Raw genomic sequence first — 14118 nt, 5'->3', positions numbered from 1 at the left:
GTTAGTCTGAAGTTTAGGGAGACATGGGAACTCCAGAGCCCCTGGACACTGACTCAGGCACTGGGAATAGACTTGAGAGTGAAGCTCCAGCCGGTCTGAAGTGGGGGGAGGCGTGTGAGAACTACCAAACTTGTACCTAGTACCCATCTGACCTAGCTTGGATGGCTAGCTGACCAGAACTCAACTAGACGAAGATAAAGAAGTGTGATATAGGACCAAACATAAATTGCTACAATTTGACAAACTGGATCTTTACTTATAAATGTAGTTGCTCAAAATCCCAATCAAAAGGGAAGGATTCTTCATCTCAAGGACCAAGTGTGTCTCCCTCAGAACACTGGTTTGATAGGGACAGGCAACTTAAGACATTAGCTATAAAAAGTGTGTGTGTGTGGGGGTGCTATAAAAGCACAAAGTGGCTGGCTTACAAGCTTTCATGAGTGTGCTTAGTTTCAGAAAGAGGGGAGTAAGGTAGAATCTTTTTTTCCACATGGGTCTTGTGTAAGGAGTTGAGGGTGATGGGGATAGGATTTTAAAATTCATTTGTGAGTAACTGGTATCAGGACTAATTACAATTGTCACAACTGTAAATGTAGAAGATGTGTAACTGAAAGTGGTGGTGGTGGCTGTGTGCTGTGGAGTCAGTTCTGACTCATAGCGACCCTGTACAGGGTTTCCGAGGCTGTAAATCTTTACGGGAGCAGAACGCTTCATCTTTCTCCCATGGAACAGCCGGTAGTTTCGAACTGCTGACCTTGCGGTCCGCAGCCCGATTTGTAACCACTACGCTACCAGAGCTCCTTATAACTGAAAGTAGGGAGTAGTTAACGTTTCATTTCAGGAACAGAGGACCCTAGGACCAGCAAGAGGGAAGAGCATGAGAGGAGCGTTGGATCCTAACCAGAGAAGTGGCGACAGCAGAGGCAGTAGCATAAGAGAGTGCAGCTGAGAAGCTGAGAACTCTAGGCCCAAGGACTAAGAAAAGCAGTGTGCCTATGTGCAGGAAGGTGGCTTAGAAAATGTACTCTTTGGACATTTAGACGTCTGTATATTTTCTGTTTTGTATGTGTACATCAACCAAAAAAAAGAGGAGGGAACAGAGGTAAATCCTGTTAACTGAAGGCACATGGAAGGGATTGTAATCATTGCAATAAAACAAAACATGACTTACTGAATAAGTAAACTGATAATCTGCCCGGTAAACTTTTAACCAATTCACAATAAAAAAAAAACTTTTTAAAAAAAGAAAGAAGAACTAGGAATGGAGCACACACTTTGGATCTGAGTGAGATCCCTGCACCGAATCTTCTCCATCCAGGAGAGAGAGAGAGCCGTGGCACTGGAGGCAGCGAGCAATGGCAGTAGCAGAGCCAGGAGTCTGGTGCTAGGCAGAGCAGTGGGCTTTCTGACCCATGGAGAAAACTGTGAGCTTTCAAACAGGTTTGCTGGAGGAGTGGCATGCCTACAGGCACTTCTCTGGAAAGCTGTGTTTGCAGACCCATGGAGCCAGAGCTGAGCACCTTCAGGTTGAAGCTTGCCAGCAGAGGGGGGATACCTCTGGACATTTGATTGGCAGAGGTAAATGAATTCTGTAAAGCTTGCCCGAGTAGGACAGAGACCAGGAGGCTCTGTGGCCAAGAGTCTCAGGTCCAGAGAGAGGCATACCTGCTGGTGCAACAGGGAAGAAGCTGTCTTGATTGAAGAAGTGTATCCTGAGTTGTTTCTGATCCTGTAACCTCCCTACTAAACCCCATAATTATGATTATTATCTGGCAGTTCTCGGTGGCCACTGCAGTGAATTATCAAACCCAGCAGAGAAGCAGAGAGTGCTATGGGAGGGGTGGTTAATGTCAAAATCAGTAGTGAGACTGCAAGGTGGAAACATCCCTCATCTCCACCTCAGAGCAATTAGGCTTTGGTTAATACTAATAGTGATTCTTCTCTCTCCTACTCATAAAGCCAAACATTGTCTCCATGCCATTTTTGCAAATATGTATTGTTGTTAAGTGCCGTCGAGTTGCTTCCAACCCATAGAGACTGCATAGCATTTCTGAGAAGTGGCTAATGAGCTTCAACTGCCAACCTTGCAGATCAACCTTGCAGTCCAGCACATTAACCCATGGTGCCACACCAGGACTCCTCTATATATGCATATGGAGTCCTCGTGTAGCTTGTAGACCTCAAGACTAATTTATACTGCAACATTAGTGGTCAAACTCACCAGCTGCTCCTCGGAAACCATATACATACACACACACACACACACACACACACACGGAGTCCTGGTGTAGCACTGTGGGTTAACGTGCTGGACTGCAAAATTGGCTTGAACCGTAGGTTGGCAGTTCAAGCTCACCAATCACTTCTAGGAAACCCTATGTAGGGTTGCTATGGATTGGAACTGACTCAACAGCACTTCACAATAACAATATACATATATATGTATATGTGTACATATATATATGTAAAGCCATTTGAACTGCAAGATCGGCAGTTCAAGCTCACCAGCTGCTCCTCGGAAACCCTATACAGGGTTGGTATGGGTCAGAATCGACTCGACGGCACTTAACAACAACAACATATATATGTACACACACACACACACACATATATATATATATATAAACATTTTATTCTTGAAATAAGTTGCCAAAAAATACTGACACTACATACATAAAAATGTAGATACAAAAAATGTTTTCCTCTAAAATAAAAAAAATTCCAACCAAGAATCATATACCCAGCAAAGCGGGCAGTCAAATACAATGGGGAACTTAGGACATTTCCAGATAAACAGAAATCAAAGGCATTTGTAATAACAAGACCAACTTTACAAAAAATACTAAAGGATGTTCCTTGAACTGAGAACCAACATAGATGACAATCTGAGTTTAACATACATGACAATGTAACCCAGAACTCAATCTAGGTATATAAGTTATAAAGTAAAATAAACCCACAAGACCGAAGATAGGGAACCAGAGATATCAATTTATAATGAAGTCAACTATAAAGAAAAAAAGAGGGACTAAGTGTAGATACGGAGCCATGGTGTGGCACTGTGGGCTAATGCATCAGACAGCAAAGTTGTTTGAACTGCAAGGTCAGTGGTTCAAGCTTACCAGCTGCTCCTTGGAAATCCTATACAGGGTCGCTATGGGTCAGAATCGACTCGAAGTCACTAACAACAACATTGTAGATACAAACTTTCAGATGGTGAGGAAGTCAAGTAGATTTCAAGATAAAACAAACTGTTTTAAATAGGGGAAAATTTAATAAATTATAGGGTAATTTAAAAGAAAATTAACACATCTTCACATCAAAATTAAAAAAGAGGAAAATCAGGAATATTTAGTGGACATTAACACAACAGAAATGAAGAAAATGAAAAAGAAAACCTACAAACAAAATGAACTCAGCACAGAAATTTATGTAAAACACACTATTCACCATAGCAAAAATACGGAGACAAACTACCCATCAACAAAAGAAATTTTGGTACATACACACAATGGAATATTACATAATGTAGAAGAAAAATGACAAATCTGCAAAACACCTCACAACATGGATGAACCTGGAGGACATTATGCTAAATGAATTTAGTCAACACAAAAGGACAAATATATGAGACCACTGTAAAAAGTTAAGAAAAGATTTTCTTGCTAAATGAAACATTCTATTACAGTTACTGGGGGGTGGGAAGGGAATTACTCTTGGGCTAGAGGTAAACACATGTTAACATGGGTGACAGGGCAGGCAATATACAACAAGAGAGAGGTTGCCAGAAGAAATATGAAGGTAGCAGGAAACACGGAGGAGGAGGAGTACAAGAGTTAAAGTAAATAGAGGTAAATATGGTTAGCTGGGGATTGCAATCTTTGTAATGAAGCAGTATATGATATGATGACTGCAAAATTGATGATCTGTTTGGTAAACCTTCACACAATTCACAATAAAAAGTTTAAAAAACGTTTTCTACGGATTGAAATTTACACAAACAAATTTATAAGGCCTAAAAAAGTGAAGGGAAAATGAGAGATATAATATTTTATTTTTTATAAGAAGAATATAATCATGTGTTAAGATATAAGATATAATGTACAGCTATATTTATAAATCAAGCTATATTTATAAATCAACCTTATTTCTCCATTTAATTAATTTAATTTATAATCTTAGAGACGTTTCCCCATTAAAAAAAAAAAAAGATTCTGACTCAATAATAGAATTATACTCAGACTTAAAAAAAATAATTATCAGTAAACTATTACTATTACTCTAATTTTCTAGTAAATCTTACGGTTTTACCACTCAAAAAAGCAAGTAAGTCATCTTTCGAAAGCTCAGAGGAATTTATTTTTACTTTCATACTTTTAGCACTGCCTTACATTTACAGTTACACATTTGAATTACTAGCTACTTTCATTTTCTATTACCATAATAGCTGAGGACACTATTCTAAAACACGGTCAGATCTGTCCTAATATTCTTTACCGCTTTAGTGGAAATATCTTCATTTTTTATTTCTGATTCCAAACACATAACAGATCTTAAAAAAAGTAATGAAAATGCACATTATGAAAAAACAATGCATGGATTTCAATTTTTTTCCACCAAAATAAATACTAACTTGCTTTGTCTGAATAGAATCTAGTTTGAAGCACTAGGAAGGATAAGACATCAATCTGAAAATAGCCCTTACCAGAACAACATGAATTCTGCTAACTTGAAGGAAGAATGAACACTAAAACTTAATTAACGGTGAGGCTTATGGAAGAATGGTGAAATCATTGATGCTTTATGAAAAGTTTATGGGGACAAGCTCCAAGAAATCAGCAGTTTACAAATGAATAGCTCCTTTTAAGAAGGGATGAGAAGATGCTGAAAATGAATCTTGCTGAGACAAACTATATATATCAATTTACAAGGAAAAAAAATGAATCCTGTGTGTGCTCCAATTGAAGAGGACTAACAATTAATAGCAGAAACAAAGCCAGCACCAGAGATATCTCAACTGGTTTAATTTACACAATGCTGACTGGAAAATTACATTCAGCAAACTTTTTGCCACTGAGTACCCAAACTGTTATGCCCAAATCAGCTAAGACAAAAGTAGACTTTCAATGGAAATTTTAAACACATGAGCTCAAGATCCCGAAGCATTTCTTGGAAGAACTGTTAATAAGAGATGAAGACAAAGCACAATCAAAGCAATGGTTACCAAGAAGTGGAAGGGGTCCAGTCAAGGTAAAAGCAGACCAGCCAAGAGCAAAGGTCATGACAACAGTTTTTTGGGACACTGAAGACATTTTGCTTGCTGACTTTCAGGAGGGCAAAAGATCACCTCTGCTTATTATGAGTGCTCTGAGAAAGTCAGCCAACACACTAGCAGAGGACACCTGGAAATGCTTCCGCCGAGTCCTCTTCTACCACAATGCTCCTGCCCCTCCTCCTCTCATCTGTTCACTCTGTTTTGTTAGGTGCCCTTGAGTCCGTTCTGATTCATAGTGACCCTGGAGTGGCTGGTGGGTTTGAGCTGCTGACCTTGCAGTTAGCAGTGCTTATCCTAGAGTGCCGCACCAGGACTCCTTCCTCTCATCCAATAAGGGCAATTTTGTAAGAATTTTGATGAGAAACCATTAGACATACATTTTCTCACTTTTTCAGTTACTAAAATTAAACAAGATTGTACTGATATGGTTAAATTCCCATATCCTCAGTTCTTTAGGGATGAACTTAATGGCTGGTATCATTGTTTAAGGGTTAGCTTCACTTCTAGATTCCCGGTGTGATGCTGTAGGATCAGCAATGGACTGCAGAACACAGGTCAGCAGTTCAAACCCACCAGCTGCTCCTTGGAAATCCTGAATATGGTCACTATGAGTCAGAACCAACTCAACGGCACTTAACAGCAAAGACAACATCGTTGTTTACAAAAGTGTCTTGACTTTGATGGTGCTATGTTGGAAAATAAAGTTCTTATTTTTTATTTTCATCTTTTGAATTTCATTTTCCCATGAACTTTTTGAAGTCCCCCAGTATAATATCTGTTTGAGAGAAATACATTGAAAAAGGAGCTCAGTTTTGTCTTTATAATGTTTCACAGAGTTTGAGAAATCAGGGCTGTGAAAAATGTTTTCGTGTTAGAACAAAAAGACAGCATTATCAATGTAGCATGATTATAAAGAGAAAATGACTATCAGAGGGAAGAGGGCAGCAAAGTTAGACAAACGGTGAACAGAAGACACCACAGAACCACTGAATACACACTGGATCACTTCCACCTCTTTGCTTGTGTTTTGTCTTCAGGATCATAGTGGTAAAGCCATGTTTCATCTCCTGTTATAATTATTCCAAGAAATGCTTCAGGATCGTGATCTCATTGGTTTAAAATTTCCATTGAAAGCATGCAAAAGCATGATCTGAGCTGAGCTGTGCACAAACTTGGAAGAAAGGTTTCGCAATTTGCTTCCCCAAAACCCCCTAAGAAGCACATTTTTACTCTGATATACAAGGAGGCTTCAAAAAGTTTCTGGTAAAATTCCATTTTTTTATTCATTCAATTTTTCCATGAACTTTTTGAAGCTCCTTGTACATGGGGTCGCCATGAGTCAGAATCAAATCAACAGCACTGGTTATCACTATAAAACAGTCACGAATACTGACTCAGACAGCATCTAGCAACAACCTACAGGAAAAGCCTTCAGTAGCAAGACCTCTGTTTTGCCTCTAGAGGGCGAGCTTGGTCTTCTGAAAAAACAAGAGCCATGTGACATTGCTGTTAAGTGCTGTCGAGTCGGTTCTGACCCACAGCGACCCTGTATAGGGTTTCTGAAGAGCGATTGGTGAACTTGAACTGCCAACCTTGCAGTTCAAACGGCTTTGCAGTCTGGCGCATTAACTCACAGCACCACACCAGGACTCCCAAGTGACATTACTTCTCAGATTTCATCGAAAAGGAAATAAAATTTAAGATGTCACTCTACATTGTTGTTGTTAGGTGTCATGGAGTCGGTGCCGACCCATAGCAACCTTATGTACAGCAGAATGGAACACTGCCCGATCCTGGGCCAACTTCACTATTGTTGCCATGCTTGTGGATGTTTTGTTGTTGTTAAGTACTGTGGAGTCGGTTCCAACTCACAGCAACCCTGCACAGGGTTTCCGAGGTTGTAAATCTTTACAGGAGCAGAAAGCCTCATCTTTCTCCTGCAGAACAGCTGATAGTTTTGAACTGCCGACCTTGAGGTTAGCAGCCTGATTTGTAACCACTATGCTACCAGAGCTCCTTACGCTTGAGGACAGGCTCCCCAATTTTCTTAGTTAATTGTATCTTTAACATCTCAGCACTTTTTTTATACCACCTAGACCTCTGGTAGTGTAGTGGGTACGAATTGGGCTGCTAACCTCAGGGTCATCAGTTCGAAACTACCAGCTGTTCCACAGGACAAGATGAGGCTTTCTGCTCCCGTAAAGATTTACAGCCTTGGAAACCCTGTACAGGGTCGCTAGGAGTCAGAACTGACTCCACAGCACGTAACAACAATAGACCAAAATAATGGCCTAATGGTTTTGTTTACTAAGAAGTTATGCCCAGTTTAATGAGAATTTATGTCCTTACATTTAGTAACCATTTGAAAAATTAGTACACCTGAATTTAAAGAAAGTTTTATTTTATTATTTAAATAAACACACACTTACCTACTAATTTGGCATGTACACCTGTTGGGCACTGGACAGTTTTCTCAATCTTGAAATCAGACTGGGCAGCACCACTCTCATTTCCCTATATCACACTGATTTTTTTACACCAAAACAAAAAAATCCAAACCCACTGCCATCAAGCTGAGTCCAAGAGGTTACAAATTTTCACAGAAGCAGACATCCTCATCTTTCTCCTGTGGAGCAGCTGGTGAGTTTGAAATGTTAACCTTACAGTTAGCAGTCCAGTGCTTATCCTAACGGTGCTAAGAGGGTTCAGAAGTTTTGCACACTATATGACTTTTATCACAGCAACCTCAGAAAACTAAGATTCACAAAGATATGATGTCATAGAAAAGAATGGATCACCATTTAATGTTGAGACTATGTACTACTTACACTGTAAGATATCCAGCAGATATGAAGTATGAAATATTCTATGGTACTCCTTTGTGTTAAGGAGCCTTGATGGCACAGTGGTTAAGCATTTGGCTGCTAATCAAGGAGTTGGCAATTTGAACCTACTAGCTGCTCTAAAAGGAGCTCTGGTAGCGTAGTGGTTATGAGTTGGGCTGCTAACCTCAAGGTCGGCAGTTCAAAACTACCAGCTGTTCCACAGGAGAAAGATGAGGCTTCTGCTCCCCTAAGAGATTTCCAGCTTTGGAAATCCTATGCAGGGTCACTATGAGTCAGAACCGACTCCACAGCACATCACCACCAGCAGCAGCTGCTCTAAAAGTAAAAGATGTGGCAGTCAGTTTCCATAAAGATTGCAGCCTGGGAACCTTATGAGCAGTTCTACTCACTCCAGGGTCACAGTGAGTCAGAACAGACTTGACAGTAAGGGTCTGGTTTTGGTTTTTATGGTACTGACATCAGAGTGCCTTAGCACAATCATTTTAAGCCTCAGCAGCTATAGTAACTATTCAATATTTTAATTACTTACAATCAAAATTACTGAAATCAGATTTTCAAGAGCTAAACATTATTTTCATGTATTACACGGGAAACAAGGCTTTTGTTGTTGCTTTGACTTTTTCTTGAGACAAAGAAAAGAACACTATGAAATCCAAATGAACACTATTGAATCCTTAAAGAAAGATTTTTTTTCCAAACTGGATGATTATTGTCTTATGTGATAATTTTGATAAATGTCAGTTACGTTAAATCTGGCAAACTATGATTGTAAAAACAAGAAATAGGAATAAGTTTATTATTATGAATGTAAATGAAAATAGTATTGCTACAAAATCACGGAAATGTTTATTAAACAAAAATATACAAATATGAAGCTATTGCTTTTTGACATTACCTTCGTCTAGGTCTATACACTTTTGAAGGTAGTCTTTCCATCTCTCTAACACATCCCAGAAGACATCTGCTCTCTTTGATTTATATCATGTAAAAACTAAGGATTACGCATTCTCAAGGAACTCAAATCTTACTAATTTTAAATGTTGTTTGAGTTTGAGGGAACAAAAATAAGTCTGAATGGGCAAGATCAGTGCTGTAGGGTGGCTGGGTAGAGTTCCCTAAGAAAATTCTCATAGGACAGCCCTTGCTACCCTTAAAGAATGAGCAGGTACATTGCTGTGACAGAAAACAATTAAATCAGTCATTATTTGATTGGCAACTTTCCTGACCTTTTCTTACCAATGCATTTTTCAATTTTCTTAATTCTTTCTAATAAGTTCCTGTGATCACCCTGTGTCCTTCAAGAAAATGTATTAAGATGAACCCTTCTGAGTTCCAGAAAAGAGTCATCAGAACCTTCTGAGCTAACCTTCCTGCCTTGCAGAGTCCTTGGGAAAGCACTTAAAAATAAAAAAAAAAACTCTAAAGGGCCAAAGCTAAGCACATTTCAGGCAGAACTTGTTTGAAGCCATTCACTGATCACAGAGACATGATTAAACAAATTTTGTTTGGAATAAACCCATGCATGTATGAACTGTAGCACTAAGTAGCAATACTTTCTGACTAATTCTCGTATCTCTCCTCCTGAACAATTTCTCCGAACTTAAGAATACAGCAAATTGATCCAGTCTCACTAGTTTCCAGTCTCCATGATCTCCTAGTACAGAGCAGCACAAGTTCCTAAGTCAAATAAGATCTGAAATGTTTGAGAATTCAGAAAGACAGACATCAATGTTACTACCAGAAGAATTCTTCTAAATTAGTAGAAATGAACTTTGTACCTGGTCTTCTCATTTACAATTCCTTGGTTTAGGCTGAACACTAGAGATGTGACAAAGGAAAGAAGTTCAACCGCATGACTTACTCAGTTTTTGTTACTTACTGTTTCATCAGTTCACACCTACCAATCCCAGTCACATAAAGTCTGTGCTACTGGCAAATGCTGCCATATTTAGTTGGGAATCAAAGTATGTGGTCAGAGTAATGAGTTAAAACTTTTTAAGGCCATCCAAGAAATAATTGGGGGTGGGGGTGGGGGGGAGGTGGGAATCAAAGTTTCATTGAAGAATTTTCAAAACCAGAAAAGGTAAATGAAAATATATGGCATGTTGTTTGTTTGTTTGTTTGTTTTTAAAAGTTAAGAAGGCTACTGTATCTACAATCTCAAAAGTGTGTAGGTAGAGAAATAAGAATAATGCCAGGATCTGGCTAATTATCAAGAAAAGAATGCTTGAAACAATAAAAAATACATGGCTATATTAGTATATACTTACCTGCTGAATGATTTTGGAAGTTTTCTGAAGATTCTCTCTGGGAGGGACTTTACCAAATAATTTCCAACCAGGAGCACTATGGACAACTGATTTTAATTCCTTCGTTCTTTTTGGAAAAAGGTTTCTGAAACACAGAAAAGTTATATGAATTGTTTTTTTGTAACCAAAGAACTATTTAGTGACACTTTCTAAAGTGATACAAATATAAAATACCTTTTAACAAAATTATTTCTACTATTAACTATTATATAAATTAATAAAAAATTCAACTACAAAGAAGTATTAGAAGAATCAATGGAGATACTAAAGAGATCTACAAATTGGGAGAAGAATGATAACTATATAAAATATAAATATTTCCTTTGATTCAGCTACAAAGTATAGTAGAATTAACTGTATTAGAAAGTCAACATTTTTACAACAAAAATGCTAAAGAAGACACTATGTAAAAAGTGAAAGTTGATTAAATAATACAATATTTGGACAGATTATTTCAGTAATAACTATTTCACTAGTAATCTGTTATTATTTGTAATAAAAGTACATCTACTGGCTTGGAGTCAACTAGTCCAATGAAGAATGTGAACATCAGTCAACATGACTCTTAGACCATAGAACTGGATGATACCCCACTACTACTACAAACTGCTCTGAAAGGGATCACCTTAGAAGATCCTGGATAGTGTGGAAAACAAACAAACAAACAAACAAACAAACAAAAGACCAGGTTTACTGATCAGAAAGAGACTAAAGGAAGCTGAGCCTATGGCCCTCGATCACCCTTCAGGTCTAGAAAGGAGCATACCCTTGTGGCCCAATTTTCAGCCAAGCAGTTGAAAGGTATATACACTAGTAAGCATACTCACCATGGAATGGTCAATCATTCACGATCAACAGGGCACTAATCACCAAAGGACAGAGTTAAGAGGGATGAGAAGAAGGGTGCAGTGGAAATAGCAAGGAAGGCAGTAGGATAACTATTGCACATGGAGGGGAATGCAATAAGAAACGAAGTGCATGACTTGTTTAATGCAAAATTGAAGATCTTGTCTGCAAATCTTCATTCAATTCACTTGTCTGCAATAAAAATTTAAAACAAAACAAACAACAAAAACCAAGTGGAGCACAGTTCTACTCTGACATGGGTTGAAATCAACTCAATAGCAAAAAAAAAGGATATCTACTGATCCTCCATTGCAAAGATATGTGTATGTGTCAACTGCTTTTCCAAAGACAGATTATATACAGGAAAACTTACTGCAAAAGAGTCAATCTATAACCAAGGAAGAAAGTATCTCTCACTAAAAAATTTTAAAATGCTACACAAGGGCCAACAATTTTACCTTATTTATATGCCCTAATAAAGGTGACTCAGTAGAATGTAGAAATTATGGGACAATCTCTTTGCTATCCCATGCTAGTAAAGGTTCACTAAAGGTAATACAGAAATGGCTGCAACCATATATTGACAGAGAACTTTCAGAAGTTCAAGCCAGATTCAGAAGAGGATGTGGAATGAGGGATATGAATGAGGGATATCATTGCTGATGTCCAGTGGATCTTGGCTGAAAGTAGAGAATATCAGAAAGATGTTTACCTGTGCTTTATTGGGTATGCAAAGGCTTTCGATTGTGTGGATCATGACAAGCTACGGACAACATTGCAAAGTATGAATATTCCTGAACACTTAATTGTGTTAATGAGGAATCTGTACATAGACCAAGAGGCAGTTGTTCGAACAGAACATGTGAACGCTGAATGGTTTAAAATTTAAAAAGTTGTGCAACAAGGTTGTATTTTTTCACCATGTAACTTATTCAACTTGTATGCTGAGCAAATAATCTGAGAAGCTGGGTTATATGAAGAAAAAACATGGCATCAGGATGGGAAAAAGACTCATTAACAACTCGTGATATGCAGATGAATTACAACCTGCTTGCTGAAAGTGAAGAGGACTTAAAATATATTACTGATGAAAATCAAAGAGCACAGCCTTCAGTATGGATTGCATCTCAATGTAAAGAAAACAAAAATACTCACCACTGGACCAATAAACAACATTCTGACCAATGGTGAGAAGACTGAAATTGTCAAGGACTTCATTCTTCTTGGATCAACTATCAATACTCATGAAAGCAGCAGTCAAGAAATCAGATGACATAGTTATTGCATTAGGCAAATCTGCTGCACAAGACCTTTTTAAAGTGTTGAAGAGCCAAAGATGTCAACTTGAGGACTAAAGTACGCCTGACCTAAGCCATGGTATTTTCAATAACCTCATATGTATGTGAAAGTTAGACAGTGAATAAGGAAGACTGTAGAAGAATTGATGCTTTTGAGTTATAGTGTTAGAGGAGAATATTGAAAGTGCCATGGGCTGCCAAAAGAACCAACAGATCTGTGTTGGAAGAAGTGCAGCCAGAGTGCTCCTTGGAGGCCAGGATGGCCAAACTTGGTCTCTCATACTTTGGACACATTGTCAGGAGGGACCGGTTACCGGAGAAGGCTATCATGTTTGGTAAGGTGGAGGGTCAGAGAAAAAGAGGAAGACTCCCAGCAAGATGGACTGGCAAAGTGGCAGCATTAATGGGCTCAAGCGTGGCAACAACTGTGAGGTTGGCCCTGGTCCAGAACATGTACCTTGGTAGAACCTCGCAGTCTTGGCTTGGTGATAACCTTTCCCCTGGCCCTCTTGATATGGAAACGAACACCCCAAAGGCTTCCTGCCAGCACCTGTACCCCAATTCCCTTTCAAGCTCCACCTAGCCCAACTGTACCCCAGAGGGTTCCCACCAAGCCATACTCCCTCTGGATCCATGCTTCTTCTGCAGACTGCATCCATAGGATTCTCACTGAACTGTGTTCCATTATGAAAAACATAATGTGGAACTAGTTATTATGTCAAATTACTAATTATGTTACTAGTCGTCTATTGAGACAGCCCAAAACTATCCTTTGTTTTTCTTTTGAAGCCATCTATAACTTTCTAAGCCTAAAAGTACTCAATTGCTAACCACAAAGTTGACAGTTTGAACCCACCAGTCACTCTGCAGGAAGAGGAGAAGGCAGTCTGCTTCTGTAAAGACTGTTGTTGCTAGGCGTTGTTGAGTCAATACTGACTTATAGTGACCTTGTAAGGGTTTCTCAAGAACAGCTGATGGGTTTGAACAGCTGGCCTCAGAGATAAAACTGACCTTGTAGTCCAGTGCTTATCCTACAGAACCTTAGAAACCCCATGAAGGTAGGTCTACTCTGTCCTATAGGGTAACTATGAGTCAGACTCAACTCTACAACAACAGGTATGGGTTCTAAATCTGCAAAGAACTATTGGGCATACTTCGTTATGAAATGTTATTATGCTAGATCTTCCACATCTTTAAATTGTACAACTGAGTTTTGAACCTAAATTCAACTTACCATTCTAACCTATTGGACTCATCCTAAAATATAAGTACCACTTAAAGTATTAAATGCTCATGCCAACTCTTACTATTTGTTATTTAGTGCCATCAAGTCGGTTTCAACTCAGTGACACTGAAAATATGATTCATACTTTTTTTGGACAGTTACATTTCTCTATTAAACATGACACAAAAACATGAAAACTAGATGTCAGGTTCTGGTAACATGACAGGATAGAGGACCCTCCCATTATAAACCAATTGGACCTTGCAAAAAACTACAGACTCCCACATTTCTGAGGTTACACAAACAGATACAGAGACTA

The 14118-nt window shown here is 38.7% G+C and overlaps 1 protein-coding gene across 1 annotated transcript in view; it reads right to left on the bottom strand.

Moving 5' to 3' along the window:
* TBC1D12 (TBC1 domain family, member 12) overlaps window positions 1–14118 on the bottom strand; it is a 131838-nt gene that overhangs the window by 73481 nt on the left and 44239 nt on the right. The window contains exon 2 of the mRNA XM_006831162.1: window positions 10392–10515. Within this exon, the coding sequence (XP_006831225.1) occupies window positions 10392–10515 (124 nt within the window). The remainder of the gene's footprint in view (window positions 1–10391; window positions 10516–14118) is intronic.

The sequence above is a fragment of the Chrysochloris asiatica genome, unplaced genomic scaffold (genome assembly GCF_000296735.1).
Source record: "Chrysochloris asiatica unplaced genomic scaffold, ChrAsi1.0 scaffold00003, whole genome shotgun sequence".
NCBI lineage: Eukaryota > Metazoa > Chordata > Mammalia > Afrosoricida > Chrysochloridae > Chrysochloris > Chrysochloris asiatica.
The sequence above is the reverse complement of the archived record's forward strand: the minus strand, read 5'-3'. Positions and strand labels throughout refer to the sequence as shown.